This window comes from Schistocerca nitens, chromosome 5, assembly GCF_023898315.1.
Source record: "Schistocerca nitens isolate TAMUIC-IGC-003100 chromosome 5, iqSchNite1.1, whole genome shotgun sequence".
Lineage (NCBI taxonomy): Eukaryota > Metazoa > Arthropoda > Insecta > Orthoptera > Acrididae > Schistocerca > Schistocerca nitens.
The window spans coordinates 759,559,655-759,580,426 of record NC_064618.1 but is presented as its reverse complement, the minus strand read 5'-3'; the positions used below and the strand labels follow the sequence as shown (position 1 = coordinate 759,580,426).

The 20,772-nt window shown below is 41.8% G+C and overlaps 1 protein-coding gene across 2 annotated transcripts in view; it reads right to left on the bottom strand.

The window, feature by feature from the left end:
* Positions 1 to 15: 15 nt before the first annotated feature.
* LOC126260074 (B9 domain-containing protein 2) overlaps positions 16 to 20,772 on the bottom strand; it is a 190,201-nt gene continuing 169,444 nt past the window's right edge. For both annotated transcript variants that reach the window (XM_049957273.1, XM_049957274.1), the window contains one exon: positions 16 to 1,822. In XM_049957273.1, the coding sequence (XP_049813230.1) occupies positions 647 to 1,822 (1,176 nt within the window). In that variant the 3' untranslated portion in view covers positions 16 to 646. The remainder of the gene's footprint in view (positions 1,823 to 20,772) is intronic.

Genomic DNA, 20,772 nt, shown 5'->3' with positions numbered 1-20,772 from the left:
ATTACAATACACAACTGAATTAAATATGATTTTATGTTTACTTTTAAATACAACATATGAAAATGAAACACTGGAAGTGATACTGTGATTACAGACAATAGAACACACATTTGAACAGCACACAGTACACCACATCCTCCACTTCTTTTCATTATGACATTTGTTCCAAATGGTTTTTGACATTATAATTATTTCTGCAATTATTCTTAACTGTAAATCGACAATCTCAATTATGATATAAAACAATATGTAGTTCTAATGTATCCTGTAATAAAAAACCTAAACCAGTTTCATTGCAGTAACTGATACAATGCAACTGTCATCAAGTTCAATAACAAGAGATAAAGTAATTATACTATATATACTGTTCAATGTATTAGACACAATGCACATTACTCAGTGTTCTGAAGCAATCAAATTTTTCAATAGAGCATTGTCAAGAATGCCGTGCGTAATAATTTATACCGGCAATAAAGTAAATCATTTTTATACGACACCCTTAGTTGGTACCAAATTGAAAATGACATTCTTACAAGATTTAACACAACCTCTAATGAAATTAATCATTTTCTTTGACAACACATTTTTGTCTGTTCAAAATGCTGATTTATGTGATTTATTTAAATGATGTAAAATTTAAAAAAAATTAATTCACTTCAAAAAGTATGTTATATGCAAATGTATGTGTTATAAACAAAAAGAAGTAAATAGATAGTATTTTTGTGTAGTTAACAACATTTGTTGATTGCGTGTTTGATAAAAAAGGATAAAAGAAATCAAATGGAAGTTTCACTTCATATACTGGGGGCTTTGAAAAATATAATTCTGGTTCAGAAGATACATCAGAAAATGAAACAGAACTGACTATCTGAATTTGTTTGCTTGACAGTTGAACCTGTTCACAACCTGGGTGCAAGCATCTATAAATAAGATCATGTGGTGTGCCAAATCTGAAGGATGTGCCAACTATTTTTGCCTGAGGATTAAGAACAGATCCAGTATATGAATACAAAATAGAAGTATGAAATGTAGTGATAATATTTCTACATTTAAAAACATTACCATTTCTATCCAGAGAACTTTCAGACTGAGGAATATTTTCAAATAATACAGGCACCCAGTCACCTGTATCCTCCACACTGGAATCTCCAAATGTAGCCACATAAAGATTGAATAATTGAAGTTCAGTTATATTTTCAGCATTGTTGCCAAGCATTATATGAAATATCTTCCTCTGTATTGAGGTACACGATGTCATATTACTGAAGTCAGATAAATGGAGATACATGACACATGAAGTTCTCTGATTTTCGCCAAATGTCACAATGCTTCTGCTAGCATATTCATGAACTAGTCCACAAGAACCATCAGACAGAGGTCTAGCAATAGTCAGCCACCCCAGTGGATCATCACTTAGCATTATTGCTTCTCGATCAGGTTCCTGCTCCTGTGCAGATGGCTGAAAAACTTTCTTTCCAGCCATAATGGGCTTACCAAAAATATAACCTGGCCTGCCACTGCGTTGGAATGGTTTCCTCTGTTTACCAAACCAGGTGAACAAAATTTCAAAGTCCTGGGTAAAAACTTGTTCTGTTAATGTGATGTTGGTAAGCCAGAAAAAAGCTTCCATTTTTAAAATTCCTTCACTACCATTATGATGTACCACATATTTCACAGTTTGAACCACATTTGTACATCTGATCATGTCATTGTCCAAAGATGGAGTTTCAATTCCATCCACTTCGATACATTCGTCCATGTCAGTGGAAGTACCATCACAAAAGAATGGTATTATTTGAAGGCAGGTATTATTAGGACATGACTGAAACAATAAAAAAGGCCAATGAATACACAATAAGTTTATAATATTAGCATATTTACAACAATCATGTGACTACATGACTAACTCCCTGCTTCAAAACACTTAAAAGAAATCAATCAATTATTTACTGCTTCTGTTATATTACACTATTTGTACTGGCAGAAGGAAAATAAAACAACACTTAAATTTTTAAAAAAGTTATACAATTTTTTTTCAGAAAACAATTGCCAGTCATTTAGTATGAACAATGCTTAGCAATTACTAAAAGTGTGAGGTGTAAAGAAAATACAGTTAAAAAGTTAATCCACTGTCTAAGTACTTACAAGAAGGGTTTAACTTTACAGTGATTATCTCATTACAAATGGGTAAGAGATATTTACATACATGCTGATTTTGCATTTGCATAATATAAAATTTATATTGATATCAACTGTTGAAACCCTATTTTAAAAGAAGGCGAACAAGTATGATAATAAACCACAATGAAAAACATTAACTGCAAATCATGGAGCAATTTTTTTCATGGTTTTATGTGGTTACTTACGGCAAGATTCAGAAATAGCTGCAAGATTTCAAATGTAATGTTACAATACCAATTAACAGTAGATTGATTGACTGATTGATATGTTTATTCATCCGTATAACAATAAAATTGTATGGATGTCATCAATTGTGTCTTATGAACTAAAACATACATAGATTCTTACAATGTTTACAATTCTATTCTTATAATTTTTACAGGTCAATTCTTACAATATTTATAATTATGCCATATGCTGTCACTTTATATAGGCCTATGTGGTATTTGTGTCCACTAAATAGCTATCTACAATCATTCTAAATATTTATTTACCTTGTAACAACTTTTGCTTAATAAATATGTTTTTAGCTTTTGGCTAAAGATATGAAGTTCATTTACACCTTTTATTTCCTGTGTCAATCTGTTGTTCAGTTTTAGGCCATTATATAGCATACTGTTCTGTCTTTTGGACTTTTTTTCCTGTTTTGTTATAAGTAGTGGCTGGACCTAGTTTCACAGTCATGAACTGAGCTGTTTGTAGCATACAGATGAACATTTTTCCTTACATACATTACAGTCTGCAAAATGTATTCATATGGGACAGTCAGAATTTCTAGTTTTTTTGAATAAAAATCAGTACAATGGGCCCTGTTGCTGCTATTTGTTATTATCCGTACAGATCTTTCCTGCACCTTGAAGACAGACTGAATATTCCTATCACTTGTTCCCCAAAACATGCTTCCATAACTGAGGACTGAGGGTATGTATCCAAAATATGTCATTTTGAGGCATGAAATATTGCACACTGGTGCAAGTATTCATAGAGCAAACATGCTGTGGATAGTCTCTTTGTTAAAGCTTTTGCATGTTCTGTCCATTTTAACTGCCTGAAATAAATATGAGCTTTTTTTAGGTATAAGAAGCTAGAAGTTAAAGATATGTATCTTATTTTCTGCAAACTTCCAGATTTATAACTATTATGAATATTTCAAAATCATAAAACATGGCTGCGAGACAATGACTGTGTAATTCACAACTGGTTGAAAAATCAGCCAACCAGTTGCAAATAAAGGTTTATTATCCCTTTATATAATAATCCTTTATTTGCAACAGTTTGGCTGATTTTCCAATCTATTATGAATATTAATTTTCCAGAAACTGATGGTTTTCTATTAATACTTTGAATAAAGATGTGAGATGTTTTTGTGTCCACTTTGTGTGAACTCTTTTACTGCTGCATCACCAATGAACTGTTGTCCCCTCAGTTCATCTCCATGTAGTCAAAAAAAGTGACAGAAAAAAGTGATAAATTGTAACTGTAAGTACGGTATTTGAGGGTCTTACGATCAATACATTCTAGTTCATTATACAGCATTTTTAGCTGCTTAAGCACAAGATATGCTTTGTTGGTGCTCCACAGTTTTCACAATTGTGTTCATCTTTGGTACGTCAGTGTTGAATGTGTCACAAATTCAGCTAAGTAAAAAAATCTTTGCAATCACACACTAATTTACATATACAGACTGACTTTTGGATTTCCCTTTGTGTGAGATCATGTATAACAGGTTCATAATTATGGGTTCTGATAATTTGTTGTTCATGTCATTCTCTCATAATCTTCAATTCACTGCATCAATACTGATGTATATCAGGATATATTATGTATTTTTGACATTTACAAGTGTCATGAAAAACATTTACTACATCATCAATTGTAAACTTAAATCATGCTTTTTGGCAATCTTTGTTCACAATCATCCACTAAATTCATTGCATAGTTATGTGAAAAACAGCTGCTTGCATATGCACATTTTTGAGAAGTTTTGTTGATTGTGCATTACTTATTTTGTAAAATATAGGCTTTTCTTCACTTCCAGGCTGATAGGCCGTGGTCGAAGTATAAAACTCTCTCCTGACGTTTCGTCTCCGACTGCAGGAGACTTCCTCGGAGGTAAAGCGGCGAACTGCTCGCCTCCGAGGATGTCTCCTGCAGTCGGAGACAAAACATCAGGAGAGAGTTTTATACTTCGACCACGGCCTATCAGCCCGGAAGTTTTAAGTGAAGACAATACCGGCCGTGAAAGCTTACATTGTATGATCAATATAGGCTTTTGTAATTCACAGTTATTGTTCAAAGAATTGTTCATCACAAATTTCAGTGTACATTAATGTAAATAAAGATGCATTTTTGCGAATTTTTTGAAGTTACAAGTGTATTGCATTTATTTTGTAGTAATTAGATGTTTTAGATTAAGTTACTATAGCATGTTATAACTAATATATTTTCATATATTTAGTCTTAATTTTCAACAGGAGTGTATATATCTGCATTTAACACTGTTTGTAAGTTTGTTAGTGACAGCTCTCAGCTGATATACATCTACAGAGCAGCAAGTTAAGTGTTCATCTTTCTCTGTTTTCCTCATAGTGTGTTTATTAAATTTTATGCATGTTTTTCTGTTAAAGAGGTCTAATCTCACATTTTTATAAGTGTAAATTCATTCAGTCTGTAGTGCCACAGTTTCTCATGCAACAGCCAGCTACATAGCTCATTAATGTATCAGTCTCCATAGGTGAAATCTCAGGAGTGTAGCAAGTTGCATATCTAAGAACCTGTCTGCGTTTATAGTTTACTTCTGTGCATGCTGTGTGTGGATGCAGGAGGAACTGGCAATAGTTCTTGAACAGCTAAGTGCACTTTTGGCTACGATTAGTCACCTTCAGGCTCTGCCTCAGGGTATAACGATGGCAGAGAATCTGGCACACTGCATGGGACACCTTAGGTGTTGCTTGTTTTGCCCACAGGCTCTGCTTCCAAAGCACCTCCTAGTGCACCCGATGCTGTGGACCTGCCCTCACTGGTGCATGAGTGGCGGATGGTAATGTGTTTGCGTCGCTCAAGCTGGATGACCAATGTGGAGACGGGCCACCTCCATTCACCCAGTCACCCTGTGAGTGGACAGGTGGCCACCCTTTCAGCAGGGGCTGAGCAGGCACGTGGCAGTTATTGGGAGCTGCAATGTTAAGCATGTTATGGAGCCCATTAGGCAGATAGCATTCAGGAGTGGAAAGAAAGCCAATGTGCATTTGGTACATCTGCTGGTGGGCCTCATCCGAGACATGGAGGTGGCTTTGCCTGTGGCTGTGCAGGGCGTATTCATCTGCAAATTGTGGCTCAAACTGGCACCAACGACACCTGTCACACGGGTTCTGAGGCCATCTTCAGTTCATACAGGCAGCTGACGGAGGTGGTGAAGACTGCCGGCCTCATGCATGGGATGCGAACATAGCTCACAATTTGCGACATTGTTCCCAGAGCTGATTAGGGTGCTTTGGTTTAGAGCTGAAAGTAGGGTGTCAGCCAAAGGCTCTGTCAACTCCGTGAAAGTCTTGGCTGCAGCTTTCTAGACCTGTGTTATCCTGTGGGGATTTGTAGGATTGTCCATGATAGGTTGCACTACACAAAGGAAGCAGCTACTCAGGTATCACAGTACTTGTGAGTGCACATGAGAGTTTTTTTGGCTAGACAGTAGTTTGAGGTGCTCTGATGAACACTCACCAGTCAAACCAGTCAATACGCAGCAAGGGAAGTCAAAAGGCGTTCAGAATACACACACTTTGACTGTCAAAATTTTATCAGTAAGCTATCAAAGCATTCATAATAAAGTTCCTGAATTTACTGCACTCCAGGAAAGTTCTCGCACACAGATTATTATTGGGACTGAGAGCTGGCTGAAACCCAAAGTGGAAAGTTCTGAGATATTTGGCAAGTTGTTGTTGTTGTTGTTGTTGTGGTCTTCAGTCCTGAGACTGGTTTGATGCAGCTCTCCATGCTATTCTATCCTGTGCAAGCTTCTTCATCTCCCAGTACCTACTGCAACCTACATCCTTCTGAATCTGCTTGGTGTATTCATCTCTTGGTCTCCCTCTACTATTTGTACCCTCCACACTGCCCTCTAATACTAAATTGGTGATCCCTTGATGCCTCAGAACATGTCCTACCAATAGATCCCTTCTTCTAGTCAAGTTGTGCCACAAACTTCTCTTCTCCCCAATCCTATTCAATACCTCCTCATTAGTTATGTGATCTACCCATCTAATCTTCAGCATTCTTCTGTAGCACCCCATTTCCAAAGCTCCTATTCTCTTCTTGTCTAAACTATTTATCATCCATGTTTCACTTCCATACATGGCTGCACTCCATACAAATATTTTCAGAAACGACTTCCTGACACTTAAATATATACTCGATGTTAACAAATTTCTCTTCTTTGGAAACGCTTTCCTTGCCATTGCCAGTCTACATTTTATGTCCTCTCTACTTCGACCAACATCAGTTATTTTGCTCCCCAAATAGCAAAACTCCTTTACTACTTTAAGTGTCTCATTTCCTAATCTAATACCCTCAGCATCACCCGACTTAGTTCGACTACATTCCATTATCCTCGTTTTGCTTTTGTTGATGTTCATCTTACACACTCCTTTCAAGACACTGTCCATTCCGTTCAACTGCTCTTCCAAGTCCTTTGCTGCCTCTGACAGAATTACAATGTCATCGGCGAACCTCAAAGTTTTTATTTCTTCTCCATGAATTTTACTATCTACTCTGAATTTTTCTTTTGTTTCCTTTACTGCTTGCTCAATATACAGATTGAATAGCATCGGGTAGAGGCTACAACCCTGTCTCACTCCCTTCCCAACCACTGCTTCCCTTTCATGCCCCTCAACTCTTATAACTGCCATTTGGTTTCTGTACAAATTGTAAATAGCCTTTCGCTCCCTGTATTTTAACCCTGCCACCTTCAGAATTTGAAAGAGAGTAGTCCAGTCAACATTGTCAAAAGCTTTCTCTAAGTCTGCAAATGCAAGAAATGTAGGTTTGCCTTTCCTTAATCTAGCTTCTAAGATAAGTCATAGGGTCAGTATTGCCTCACGTGTTCCCATATTTCTACAGAATCCAAACTGATCTTCCCCAAGGTCGGCTTCTACTAGTTTTTCCATTCGTCTGTAAAGAATTAACGTTAGTATTTTGCAGCCATGACTTATTAAACTGATTGTTCGGTAATTTTCACATCTGTCAACACCTGCTTTCTTTGGGATTGGAATTATTAATTCTTCTTGAAGCCTGAGGGAATTTTGCCTGTCTCATACATCTTGCTCACCAGATGGTAGAGTTTTGTCAGGACTGGCTCTCCCAAGGCTGTCAGTAGTTCTAATGGGATGTTCTCTACTCCCGGGGCCTTGTTTCGACTCAGGTCTTTCAGTGCTCTGTCAAACTCTTCACTCAGTATCATATCTCCCATTTCATCTTCATCTACATCCTCTTCCATTTCCATAGTATTGTCCTCAAGTACATTGCCCTTGTATAGACCCTCTATATACTCCTTCCACCTTTCTGCTTTCCCTTCTTTGCTTAGAACTGTGTTTCCATCTGAGCTCTTGATATTCATACAAGTGGTTCTCTTTTCTCCAAAGGTCTCTTTAATATTCCTGTAGGCAGTATCTATCTTTGGCAAGTTATGGAATGTATATCGAAAAGACATATTAGAGGCCATCAGATGGGGAGTGTTCATTGCAGTCGATAAAAATATTGTCTCTATTGAGGTCAAAGTAGAGCGTGACATTGAAGTTATCTGGTCACATGCAACAGGTGTAAGTGAAACCAAGTTAATGGTTGGATGTTTTTGCCAGACACTCGATTCCATTGTGACAGTTCTAGAGTCATTCAAGAAAGTCTACGGTCACTGCATAAATACCTAGATCATGTAAAATTAGTTGGAGGTGACTTTAACGTAACAAGTATAGACTGGGATGTCTACAGATTCATTGTGGAGGGTACAACCAAAGAGTCACACGAAATACTTTTGAATGCGTTTTCTGTAAACTGTCTTGAGCAGCCAGTTTGGCAGCCCACATACAATGGAAATATCTTAGACCCTGTAGCTACAAAAAGGCTGGCCCTTATTGACAATGTCAGATATAATGGGGATTAGCGATGATGATATCATTACAGCAACTGTGATCACGAAAGTTAGTAAATCACTCAAGGAGGCTAGGAGAGTGTTTCTGCTAGACAGAGCAGATAACCAGTTGTCAGCAACTCACTTAGACAGTGAACTGACATCACTTAGTTCCAGTAAGGTAGATGTAGAGGAATTATGGGCAAAGTTTAAGCAGATTGTAAATCGTGGTCTAGAGAGTTATGTAGCTAGTAACTGGATACGGATGGAAAAGACCCATCAAGGTTTAGCAACAAAATTTAGATGCTGAGGAAGCAGAGGCTGTTGCGTTCTCAGTTCAAAAGGGAATGCAAAAATGACTACAAGCAAAGATTGTAGAGATTCATGCATCTGTGGAAAGATCTCTACTACTTTCACACCTTAGCAAAAGATCTAGCAGAGAAGCCGAGAAAATTCCGGTCCTACGTAAAATCGTTAGGTAGGACTAAGGCTTCTATTCTGTTCCTTGTTGGCCAGTCTGGTGTGGCAGTTGAAGATAGCAAAACAAAAGCCAATGTTTCAAATTTCACGTTCAAGAAATCGTTCGCACAGGAGAGTCATACAGACATACTGTCATTTGACCATCAGACCGCTTCCCATATGGACAACATAGTAATAAACACCCCTGGCATAGACAAACAACTGAAAGATTTGAAAGCAAATAATCACCAGGTCCAGATGGAAGCTGAATTCAGTTTTACAGAGAGTATTCTATGGCATTTATCCTTTACCTAGCCTGCTTTTATCATGAATCTGTTGCCCAGCGCAGAGTCTCAAGTGACTGGAAAAAACCACATGTGACTCCAGTATATAAGAATGGTAAAAGAACAGATCTACCTCTGGTTTGCTGCAGAATCCTTGAACATATTCTTGGCTCAAATGTAATAAACTTTTTTGAGGCTGAGAAGCTTATTTCCACAAATCAGGATGGTTTTAGAAAACATTGTTCTTGTGAAACTCAGCTTGCCCTTTTCTCACATGATACACTGCAAACTATGGATGAAGGGCAACAGGCAGATTCCATATATCTGGCTTTCCAGGAAGCATTTGACATGCTGCCCCATTGCAGGCTGTTAATGAAAGTATGAGTATATGGAATAAATTGACAGATATGTGACTAGCTTGAAGACTCCTTAAGTAATGTATCCCATATGTTGTTCTCAACAGTGAGTGTTCATCAGAGACAAGGGTATTGTCAGGAATGCCCCAGGTAAGTGTGATAAGACCACCATTGTTCCCTGTATACATAAATGATTTGGCAGATAGGGTGTGCAGCAATGTGTGGTTGATTGCTGATGGTGCTGTGGTGTATGGTAAGGTGCCAAAGTTTAGTGACTGTAGGAAGACACAAGATGACTTAGACAAAATTTCAAGCTAGCTCTAAATGTGGAAAAATATAAATTAATGTGGATAAGTAGAAGAACAAACATGTAATGTTCAGATACAGTATCACTAGTGTCATACTTAACAGTGTCAAATCATTTATATATCTGGGCATTATTCTGCAAAGCAATATGAAATAGAATGATCATATGAGAACTGTGGTAGGGAAGGTGAATGGTTGACTACTGAGAAAATTTAGAGGAATTGGGAGAATTTTAGGAAACAGTAGTTCACCTGTACTGGAGACCGCATATAGGATGCTGGTGCGAGTTATTCTTGAGTTACCACTAAAGTGTTTGTGATCAATACCACAGTGGATTGAAGGAAGACATCAAAGCAATTCAGAGGCGGGCTGCTAGATCTGTGTCTAGTAGGTCTGAGCAACATGTAACTGTTACAGAGGTGCTTTTGGAACTCAAATAGGGATCCTTGAAGGGAAGACAAGAAACACTATTGAGCAAATTTAGAGAACCGGCATTTGAAGTTGACCGCCAAATGACTTGACTGTCACCAACATACATTGCATGTAAGGACCACAAAGATAAGATATGAGAAATTAGGGCTCATATGGAGGTATATAGACAGTCATTTATTCCTTGCTCTATTTGCAAGTGCAACAGGAAAGGAAATGACTACTAGTGGTACAGGCACCATACAGTGGCTTGCGGAGTATCTATGTAGATGTAGATTGTAGTAACACTGTTCACGTTTACGTCGCACTTCACTTAGCGTAGACCGGGACTGTGTCCTAGGCATGCCCGATGTTAACTGACTGGGTACGGCCCGTGCTGCCGGAGTTGTTGTTGTTGTTATGCTGGCAGAGGTCGCGTCCTAATTCTCGCGTGCCCTCTGGTGGACGGAACTCTACTTGCGGCAACTACCGTCCGTGACGCGCTGTGCCAATGTGCGCCTCCCACGATCTTTCTGGTGGCTACTGCACTCCTCCTCCTTCGGGGGGTGAAGCCACTGTGATCCACTGCGTCAGAAGGTGGAGCGTCGGGCAGGAGCGATGACCCCCACATCCATTGGATGGCCGGAGTCGAGGGGATCTGCCAACCCTCGAGCCGGAACCTTCGAATACGGCTGGAAGTGACCCACACGAAGAGGCCCCAATCATCCCACAGCCGAAGCCCGGGACAGAACGGGCGACAAGCTGTCGAACTCCGGATCCTGTTCCACCTCGGGAGGGGCAAGACCCAGTGGCGGGGACGAAGGGGAAGGGACGACCACAGGTGAACCAGCCTCCTGAGAAACCGGGCCTGCTAGGGGGGCCGGCTCTCGCTGGGGCATCTCGAACAATGGCGATGCCGGTGCTGGAGCTACTGGAGGCTGCCAAGGCTGAGAACCATCGCAGTGCGGCAGAGTCACAGCGGGGAAAGGAGGTAACATCCCCTGTGAAACCAACACAGGTGCCGGCAATGGGGAAGCCGGTGTCCGAGAGAGATCGGACGGTGGGTGCCCGAACGTGGACGTAGCTGATTTTGGTGACGATGTACCACCCAGTCCCCCGCCTGCAAGGTATAGAGCCGGCGGCCATTTCGGCGCAGGACCACCGCCGGTATCCAACGTGGATTGCGACCAAACCCACAGGCCCAGACCGACATACCCAGTGGAAAACCAGGTACTCCGTTTTGTGAAGACTGGCGAGGACCAGGCCGGAGGAGGTGCAGCAGAGTCCTAGGTTGACGCCCATGGAGGAGCTCTGCGGGGCTGCGTTCTCCCATTGGTGTGGTCCGGTATGCCGTCAAGAAAAATGTCAATGCTTCCTCTGCAGGAAATTCGTGCACATAGTTTTTCATCTGTGTCTTAAATGTGCGCACCATGCGCTCGGGTTCCCCATTCAATTGTGGATGGAAGGGGGGAGAGCAAACGTGCCGAATACCGAAGCGCCTACAAAAATCCTGGAAGGTGGAGGAGGAGGAGGAGATTAGTGTTTAACGTCCCGTCGACAACGAGGTCATTAGAGACGGAGCGCAAGCTCGGGTGAGGGAAGGATGGGGAAGGAAATCGGCCGTGCCATTTCAAAGGAACCATCCCGGCATTTGCCTGAAGTGATTTAGGGAAATCACGGAAAACCTAAATCAGGATGGCCGGAGACGGGATTGAACCGTCGTCCTCCCGAATGCGAGTCCTGGAAGGTCTGCGAAATAAACTGCGGTCCATTGTCCGAGACCAGGGTGATTGGCAGACCTTCCACAGAAAAGATTTTTGCTAGTGCCTGGATTGCAACTTCTGAAGTGGTTGAGGAACAGCGAACCACATATGGGAAGCAGGAATAAGCATCAATGACAATGAGCCAAAAGCCATTGAGAAACGGGCCCGCAAAATCGATGTGAACACGTTCCCATGCTTGGGTTGCCGGCGGCCATGAAGAGAATGCTGCCCTGGGAGATGCTTGTTGGCTCACACACTGGCAACAGGCGGCCACCAAGTGCTCAATTTCTCTGTCAATACCGGGCCAGTACACATGTCTGCGAGCCAAGGTTTTAGTACGGGAAACACCCCAGTGCCCCGCATGTAATAACGTGAGGACCTCCCTTCGTAAACTTGCAGGAACAACGACGCGAGGAACTGTATCATCGGTAGCCAGAAGGAGAACTCCTTCCAAGACCGAGAGGCGGTCTCTTAGAAGAAAATAATTACGAAGAGGGTCCGAGGCCCGGCCCGGAGGGCGGGATGACCACCCCTGCTGAATGAGGGGAACTACTTGCCGGAGAACCAGGTCAGCTGCCGTTTCCCTGGTGACTCAAGAACTAGTGATCGGGAAGCCATCAACCGCTTGGCGGGACGCCACATCCAAATGAAAACACATAATCTCCTCTCGATCGAACGTAGGATCCGGGCCCACCGGAAGACGGGAAAGAGCGTCGGCGTTGGCATGCTCTCCTGTAGGGCGAAAATGAATGTCATAATGGTACTTAGAGAGGAACAAGGCCCAGCGCTGTAGTCTGTGGGCCGCCATATCCGGAATCTGAGAGGTGGGACCAAATAACGATATTAACAGCTCATGGTCAGTGATTAACTGAAACTTCATGCCATACAAGAAAGGGCGAAACTTGGTAACAGCATAGACAATGGCCAAAGCCTCTTTTTCCACCTGGGAGTAATGGGCCTGTGCGGGACTAAGTGTTTTAGACGCAAACGCCAGTGGTTGCTCAGAACCATCTGCGTTGCAATGGGCCAGGACTGCCCCCACGCCATACTGCGAAGCATCTGTAGCCAGGACCAACGGCTTATGGGGATCAAAAGTAATCAAACAAGGGGATGACGTGAGGAGGCCCTTCAAAGAGGTGAACGATCGCTAGCATGCAGGCGACCAATCAAAAGGAACACCCTTGTGCAGAAGGCAGTACAGGGGGTGGGCTATAGTGGAAGCCCTGGGAATGAACCGGTGGTAATAGGCTATCTTGCCTAAAAAAGCTTGTAACTCTTTCAGCGAAGCGGGCCGAGGAAGGTTGACGATACCTTGGAACAAACTTCCTAGTGGCTGGATGCCGTGCCGAGAGATGGTGTAACCCACATACTCAATGGACGATTGGAAGAAGGTTGACTTATGCAGGTTGCAACGCAAGCCCACAGACCTGAATTTGAGAAAGAGGGTGCGAAGGTTGTGCAAGTGTTCCTTCGTGCTGCGGCCTGTGACAATTATGTCATCCAGGTAATTAATACAATGAGGGATTGTCGACGTGACATGCTCAAGATAACGCTGGAATATCGCCGGGGCACTGGATATTCCAAAGGCCAACCGCTGGTATTGGTAACGGCCAAACAGGGTGTTGACGACCGCCAGCAGTTTGGAGTCCTCATCAAGTGGTATCTGATGATAAGCCTCCGACAGATCGATTTTCGAAAAATATTGGCCTCCCGCCACGGCGGAGAACAATTCATCAGCACGAGGCAAAGGATAGGTGTCCACCACCAATTGGGAATTAATGGTGGCCTTGAAATCGCCACAAAGACGTAATTTTCCTGAGGGTTTCCTGACAACAATGAGGGGCGAAGCCCACTCGCTAGAAGAAATGAGAAGAACAACCCCCAGGGCGGTCAGCCGGTATAGCTCTTCTTTTACCTGAGGGCGGAGAGCCATGGGGCTCTGCCTCGCACGTAGAAAACGCGGGCGAGCCGACGCCTTCAACGTTAAGAGAGCTTCAAAATCTGAAACACGCCCCAGGCCCTCCTCAAAAATATCTGGAAAGTCTGAGATCAAAGATTCCAATGATTGATAGGGAATGTCTTCGGAGACCAACTGTATGGTTTCAGCAATAGAAAAACCGAAAGCCTGAAAGGCATCCAGGCCAAAAAGGTTAGCAGAGCTCGCATCACTGACAACAATAAAAGTAATAGGCCGAGTGACTGATTTGTAAGTCACGTCGGTAGTGAATTGACCCAGTAGGGGAATGAACTGTTTACCATAACCACGTAGATGTCGGTAAACTGGCGCCAACGGGGCGATCCAAAGACGGAATAAGTTTGTGCATTCAACAACGAAACTGCCGCGCCCGTATCGACTTGCAGTTGTAACCGGCGCGACTGAACCGACACCTCGATAAAGAGTTTGCGTGCCGATGCGTCGGGATCCTGGCCCGATGAAACGTCCTGAATGTCAACGTCCATGTCCTCTGTACATGCTTCCTTCGATTCTTTTGAGGCTGAGCGGCAAACTTTAGCAATGTGACCTTTTTTATTACATTTGCGACAAACGGCCCAACGCTGGGGGCACTCTGACCGATCATGATGTATATAGCACGACGCACAGGATGGCAACAGGGGCCGACGGCCGGAATTTTGTTTACGCGCCGTGTGGGAGCGGCCGTAACGGCCGGATTGTACCGCTCGCACGTCGTCCACCCCGGACACAATGGACGCGGCCGTGCCACCCTGAACCTCCGCGACATCGCACCACGCTTCCAGCTGTTGACCTGTGGCGTGAGAGACTTCATACGATTGAGCAATGGACAGGACTTCCTCGAGGGAAGGGTCTTCTAACTGCAGGGCCCGTTGCCGGACCTCCCTATCAGGGGCCAAACGAACAATGACGTCGCGTACCATAACGTAGGCATACGACTCTCGCGACTGCTCCGTGACAAAATGACACTTGCGACTAAGACCGTGCAGGGTAGCGGCCCACGCCCGGTAAGACTGATGGGGCTGCTTCTTGCATTGATAGAACTCGACCCTAGCCGCCACAACATGCGTGCGGCGGTGATAATATGAAGACAGCAATGAACACAATGCGTCAAAAGACAAGGACGAGGGTTCCTGCAATGGCGCTAGCTGCCACAAAACTTGATACAGCGAGGGAGATATCCAAGACAAGAAGAGAGCACAACATACCTCCGCATCGGCAACATGAAACGCCTGGAAATGCTGCCGAAGGCGATGTTCATATGCGTCCCAGTCCTCCGCCGTCTCGTCATACGGGGGAAAGGGAGGAGGGAACTGCGCCGGAGCAGACGGCGTGGAGAGCAACGCCGGAAGCACTTGTTTCATGGTGGCCATGAGCTCCGTCTGCTGCGCAACCAAAACTCGCACCAAATCCTCCATGTCGTGGAGAAGCTGCGAAACCGGAGCAACGACGGAACACATGAAAGAACGACCCTACTCGTCGCCAATTGTGTAGTAACACTGTTCACGTTTACGTCGCACTTCACTTAGCGTAGACTGGGACTGTGTCCTAGGCATGCCCGATGTTAACTGACTGCACACGGCCCGTGCTGCCGGAGTTGTTGTTGTTATGCCGGCAGAGGTCGCTTCCGAATTCTCACGTGACCTCTGGTGGACAGGACTCTACTTGCGGCAACTACCGTCCGTGACGCGTCGTGCCAATGTGGGCCTCCCGCGATCTTTCTGATGGCTACTGCATAGATGAATAGGCTCAAAAAAAGTTTCAGAAAATTAGTAACTTTTATACCAGGGTTATCTGTAACTAATTGCTTCAGCTCTTGAAGGGAATTAGTAATAATTCTAGCTTAACAAATCCAGAAATAAACAGACAATCAGCAAGCTTATTTTAAATATAGTTTAATGTTTATTGTTCTGTAAAACATTGCACCATCCACAATGCAGCCCCATTGTGAATGCTATTCTTGAACACAGGATGGGTTCGTTGATGCAGCTAGAAATCACTCTGGCTACTGTCAAATGATAATAAGCTGATGTGAATGGGTGTTGAGTATCAAAAATACCAAAGGCACCTCGAGTACTATCTCTCCTGTGAATCCTCTCTCATTTACAGGAAGTAAGAGATCTACCACTACTTGTTCACTTTAAAGAAAGGCATGTCAGAGATAGGAATAAGCACCTTACATAGAGAATTTCAGGGAGAACTGTGAGTGTGATATGCATGCCCCTAACCAACAAGTTTGATGTGCTGCTTTTCACTGAGACCAAAACTAAGCCATTGAATATCATCAGCAGTTCAAAATTATGGCTAATAACAGCACTCCTTAGGGAAATGGCAGCAAGGAATGAGATGGAACTCTAGATGCAGTCAGTATATATGCCTGAGGGTGTCACTCAATATGTTGAAGAGTGAAAAGGCAAGTTCAGCAACGCTGAGATAACAGGGTGAATTAGTTGCACATTGAGGCATACATTGTAACAAATGATGCTCATCATCTGGGCTCTGAAGTCACACTTGCGTCATTCCAGTGGCTAACAGAGAAGGTTGAAAAGACCAGGAGTTTCAACAAAGCTAAAATTTGCAATACTGTCCACAGAAATGATTGTGGCCCCATGGTTCTGAGTCCAGTGGAAGAACTCAACCACAGACTTTGAAGGTTCTGTAACAAGTTACACTGTTAGTTGCTGGACTTCTGCCATAGTAGAGGGTATTAAAATCCTAGTAATTAACTGCCAAATCCTTTGAAACAAAGTGCCATAGTTTGAAGTGCTCCTAAAAATCTGTGGAGTTCACATTATACTAGGCACAGAGAGCTGCTTATGACCCAATATTGACAGCATTTAGATATTTAATGAAAATTTAAGTGTACATTGAAAGGGTATGCCAATGGTACATAGAGGCACTAGATTTGTCACAGGAGACAAGAAACTAAATCAACTGAGATTAACTGGAGACAAGAAACTAAATCCACCGAGATTAACTGGTCGAGATTTCAATATAAAGGGTGTGCATAAACTTATAATCAGATCCTTCTGTCATCCATGAGACTCACCTTCTGAAAAATTTTAGAGAAAACTTACATTCACTAACATGCAAGTTCCCTAATCATATTATCATTGGAGGAGACTTTAACCATCCAACACTCAACTGGGAAAATTACAGTTCTGTGAGTGGTGTGTGTGACAAGACATCTTGGGAAACATTATTAAATGCATTATCTGAGAACTACCTGGAAAAGATTGTTCACAAGCTCACCTATCATAAAACTATATGAGATTGTATAGCAACAAAGAATGCCCACATAGAAATTGGTATCAGTGACAAAGAGGCTGTTGAAGCAACAATGATTAGCAAATACAGTGGGCATTTAAAACAAGTAGAAGGATTTATATTCTCAGCAAACTATATAAAGAGGCAGTAGTGTCTTATCTCAGTAAGAAATGCAGAACATTTAGTTCTGAAGAGAATCATGTAAAAGAACTTTACCTCAATATTAGAAGAATAGTTGACCTGATAGACACATACATAGTGGAAAATTTCATGAGGCGAGGGCCATCCATGGTACATCATCATTGTATGAACAAATCCTTCAGTGACTACCACAGCAGAATATTACTGAAGGATCTCTCACAAAACTCAAGAAAATTCTTGTCTTGTGTAAAGGCTGTACAGACATTCATGGACGAGACAAGGACTCAAATTAAGGGTAGCACAGCAAAAGTAGAAATACTGAACCTGGTTTCCAAATGTTTCTTTATGAATGAAAATGCGGGGATATTGCCACTAATTTATTTCTTGCAGCACTGCAAAGATGAGTGATATAGATGTTAGTGTCAGTGGTGCTGAGAAATAGCTGAAATCACTAAAACTGAACAAGATGAAAGCTCCAGGACCCAATGGAACCCCATCAGATTCTGTAGCAAGTGTGGGGTCTCTTCTAACTATAATTTACCATAGATCCCCCAAACAAGAATCATGCCCAGCAGTTGAAAGAAAGCACAAGACATGTCTGTCTACAAGAAGGTATCAGATGTGACCCATGAAACTACTGTCCATTATCCTTGAAATCCATCCAAGCTTAGAATATATTCTGAGCTCAAATATAATGAGGTATCTCAAACAGAATGACCACCTCCCATGACAAACAGCATGGATTCTTCAAACACTGACGATGTGAAATCCAACTCACACTATTCTCACATGAAACAAAAGAAATATAAAACTAACCTTGAAATGTCCTGAGAGCTAGGGATCAAAGCAGTTGGATAGATGGAGTATTTCTGTTTCTAAAAAGCATTTGGCTCAGTACCACATCTATGCTTGTTATCAAAAAGGTGACAGTATGGAGTACCAAGCAAGATTTGTGACTGATTTGAGGATTTTTTAGTAGAGAGGAAGCAGCATGGTATCTCAAATGGAGAGTCATTAACATATGTGAAAGTAATTTTGAGTGTGACTCAGATAAGTGTGTAGTGACCTTGCTGTTCATGTTGTAAATTAATTATCTTGCAGGCAAAATTAATAGTAACCTCAGAATTTTTGCTGATGATGCATTCATCTACAATGAAGTACTGTCTGAAAAAAATCTGCACAAATATTCAGTTAGATCTTGATAAGATTTCAAAGTGATGCAAAGATTGGCAACTTGTTTTAAATGTTCAGAAATGTTAAATTGTGCCCTTCACAAAATGAAAAGATGACATATGCTATGAACATAGTATCAGCAAGACACAGCTGGAATCAGTAAACTCCCACAATACCTAAGGGTAATGATCACATATGCTAGGTTGTGGGTAAAGCAGATAGCAGACTTTGGTCTGTTAGCACAACACTAGATAAATGTAACCAGTCTACAGAGGAGATTGCTTACAAACTACTCAAGTGACCCATCCTAGAATATTGTTAAAGTGTGTGGGACCCATACCAAATAGGCCTGAATGGGGATACTGAATGTATACAGAGAAGGGCAGCACAAACAGTCACATGCTTGTTTGACCAGTGGGATGGTATTGCAGAGATGTTGAAGAAACTGTACTGGCAGACATGTGAAGATAGATGGAAACTATTCTGAGAAAGCTTACTAAGAAATTTTCAAAAATTGGCTTTAAACAATGGCCCTTCACAGTAGTTTAATTACAGCATTCACAGAGCCATTTAAATAGTCTTTCTACACCCCATATGTGAATGGAATGGGAAGAAGCTCTAATAACTGGTACAATGGGAAGTACTCTGCCATGCTCTACACAGAGGTTAATTGAAAATGGATGTAGATTAATGGTAGTATGGGATCTTGTACTGAAATGTGAAGGAGTAAAGTTTTAGATTGGTAACGGACCAATAGCGGCTGCTGTGTAAGAGCACAAGAGCAAGTGAACATCCCAACTTTTGCCACTTTGTGGATTTATTGTTTACTTTTCTTTGAATGGTGTTAAACATAACATAGATACAATAGTCTGAAATACACGGCACTGAATCTACCACGCTATGCAACATTGGTACTCTTCTTGACTCTGTGAAACTTGGCATCAGTGTCACGAGCACACCTGCAGCTGTGCACATTTTAAGATGCTTTTGCACATTTGCCTTACAGGCCAAATACATATGGATTCAATAATCAATGTACTCAGTTCACAGCACGCACAGCTAGCCCTTCCACTCAACTACAAGTTTACGTCAATGCAACCAGGTGGTAGCACACTGCAGCAGACTTACCCGTGTTCATTTGGAATAAATCGTGCTGGACATTGGCACACTCCTCATATATGCCAGTTCATTCGCTATGTACTATAATTAGATTGTACTTTAGTATATGTTATAGTTGTACTGACAGAAAAACCTATTTTGTGGATTTCTGGATGAGTTACAGTATATCAAATTTTGGATTTTATCATACTGTGATCCATTTGAGGCACTGAGAACCATAAGGGCCTAAAGCACATCATCATCAATTCTGAGCCTAGCATTTATTCATGCTTTTGACATGCGTTGATCGTATGGTGAGTCAGGTTTATCTGTGCTGTAGACCCACAGTATATATACGAGTATTGGTGTTCACAAAAAGCTGTTTTGTCCCTCTAATATTCACTTAAATGTGGGATCAAGAACAGTGTGCTTTTGGCCTTGTAGTTCTCAGCAACTCATTTGCACTCTAGTCAATTGACTATGTTGGTAGACATTACTACTTGAATTTAATTATTTCCATAAACAGTAGTTCGTGTTTGGAACTGGTTGGTTACTGTGGAGGAATGTGTAGTGTTAACATGAACTATGTTGAATCTGTTTTAAGTGCTAACAGAAAAGTAAATTACCAGGAAAAATTAGCCACAAAAGAACTGCAGCCTCCCAGAACAGATCCATTGATCAAAAGTGATGAAAGCAAATAAGCGAGATTACAAGCAAACATTTAACAAAGAACTATACAATAAGCATAAGCTGTTGTGTGGGTGCAATGTAAGAATGTTTAATTTTTCAGCCCTACAGTTAATTTGGGAACTAATACAGATGTTGGGGACATGGGAAATTTACCAAAAAAATTAAAAAGCTTAGAAACACCCACTTACACAAAAATGTGAAATAGAGAGTAGCGAAAGCTTACACATTTTGTTCTTGCTCTAAACTGCACTTGTGCACAAAACAACAAAATTCCACAAAAACAATTCCTTCTATTGTCAGACAAGTAATGCATATTATTTTTATTACTATTATTATTATTATTGACAGTGGCAGTAGTTGTGTAAATTTGTTCATACGCGTAACTATTATACAGCAGATACTATTAATTTCACACTGAAATTGCCTGATTCCAAAAATTTGGGAACATCCAGAATGTATATTCATGAGCCGCCACTGTCACTGACATTGATAAGTCCAACAAACTAAGGCAAGGCTGTCTTGGAGGTGAGGAGATGTGGGTAAATGGAGGTTA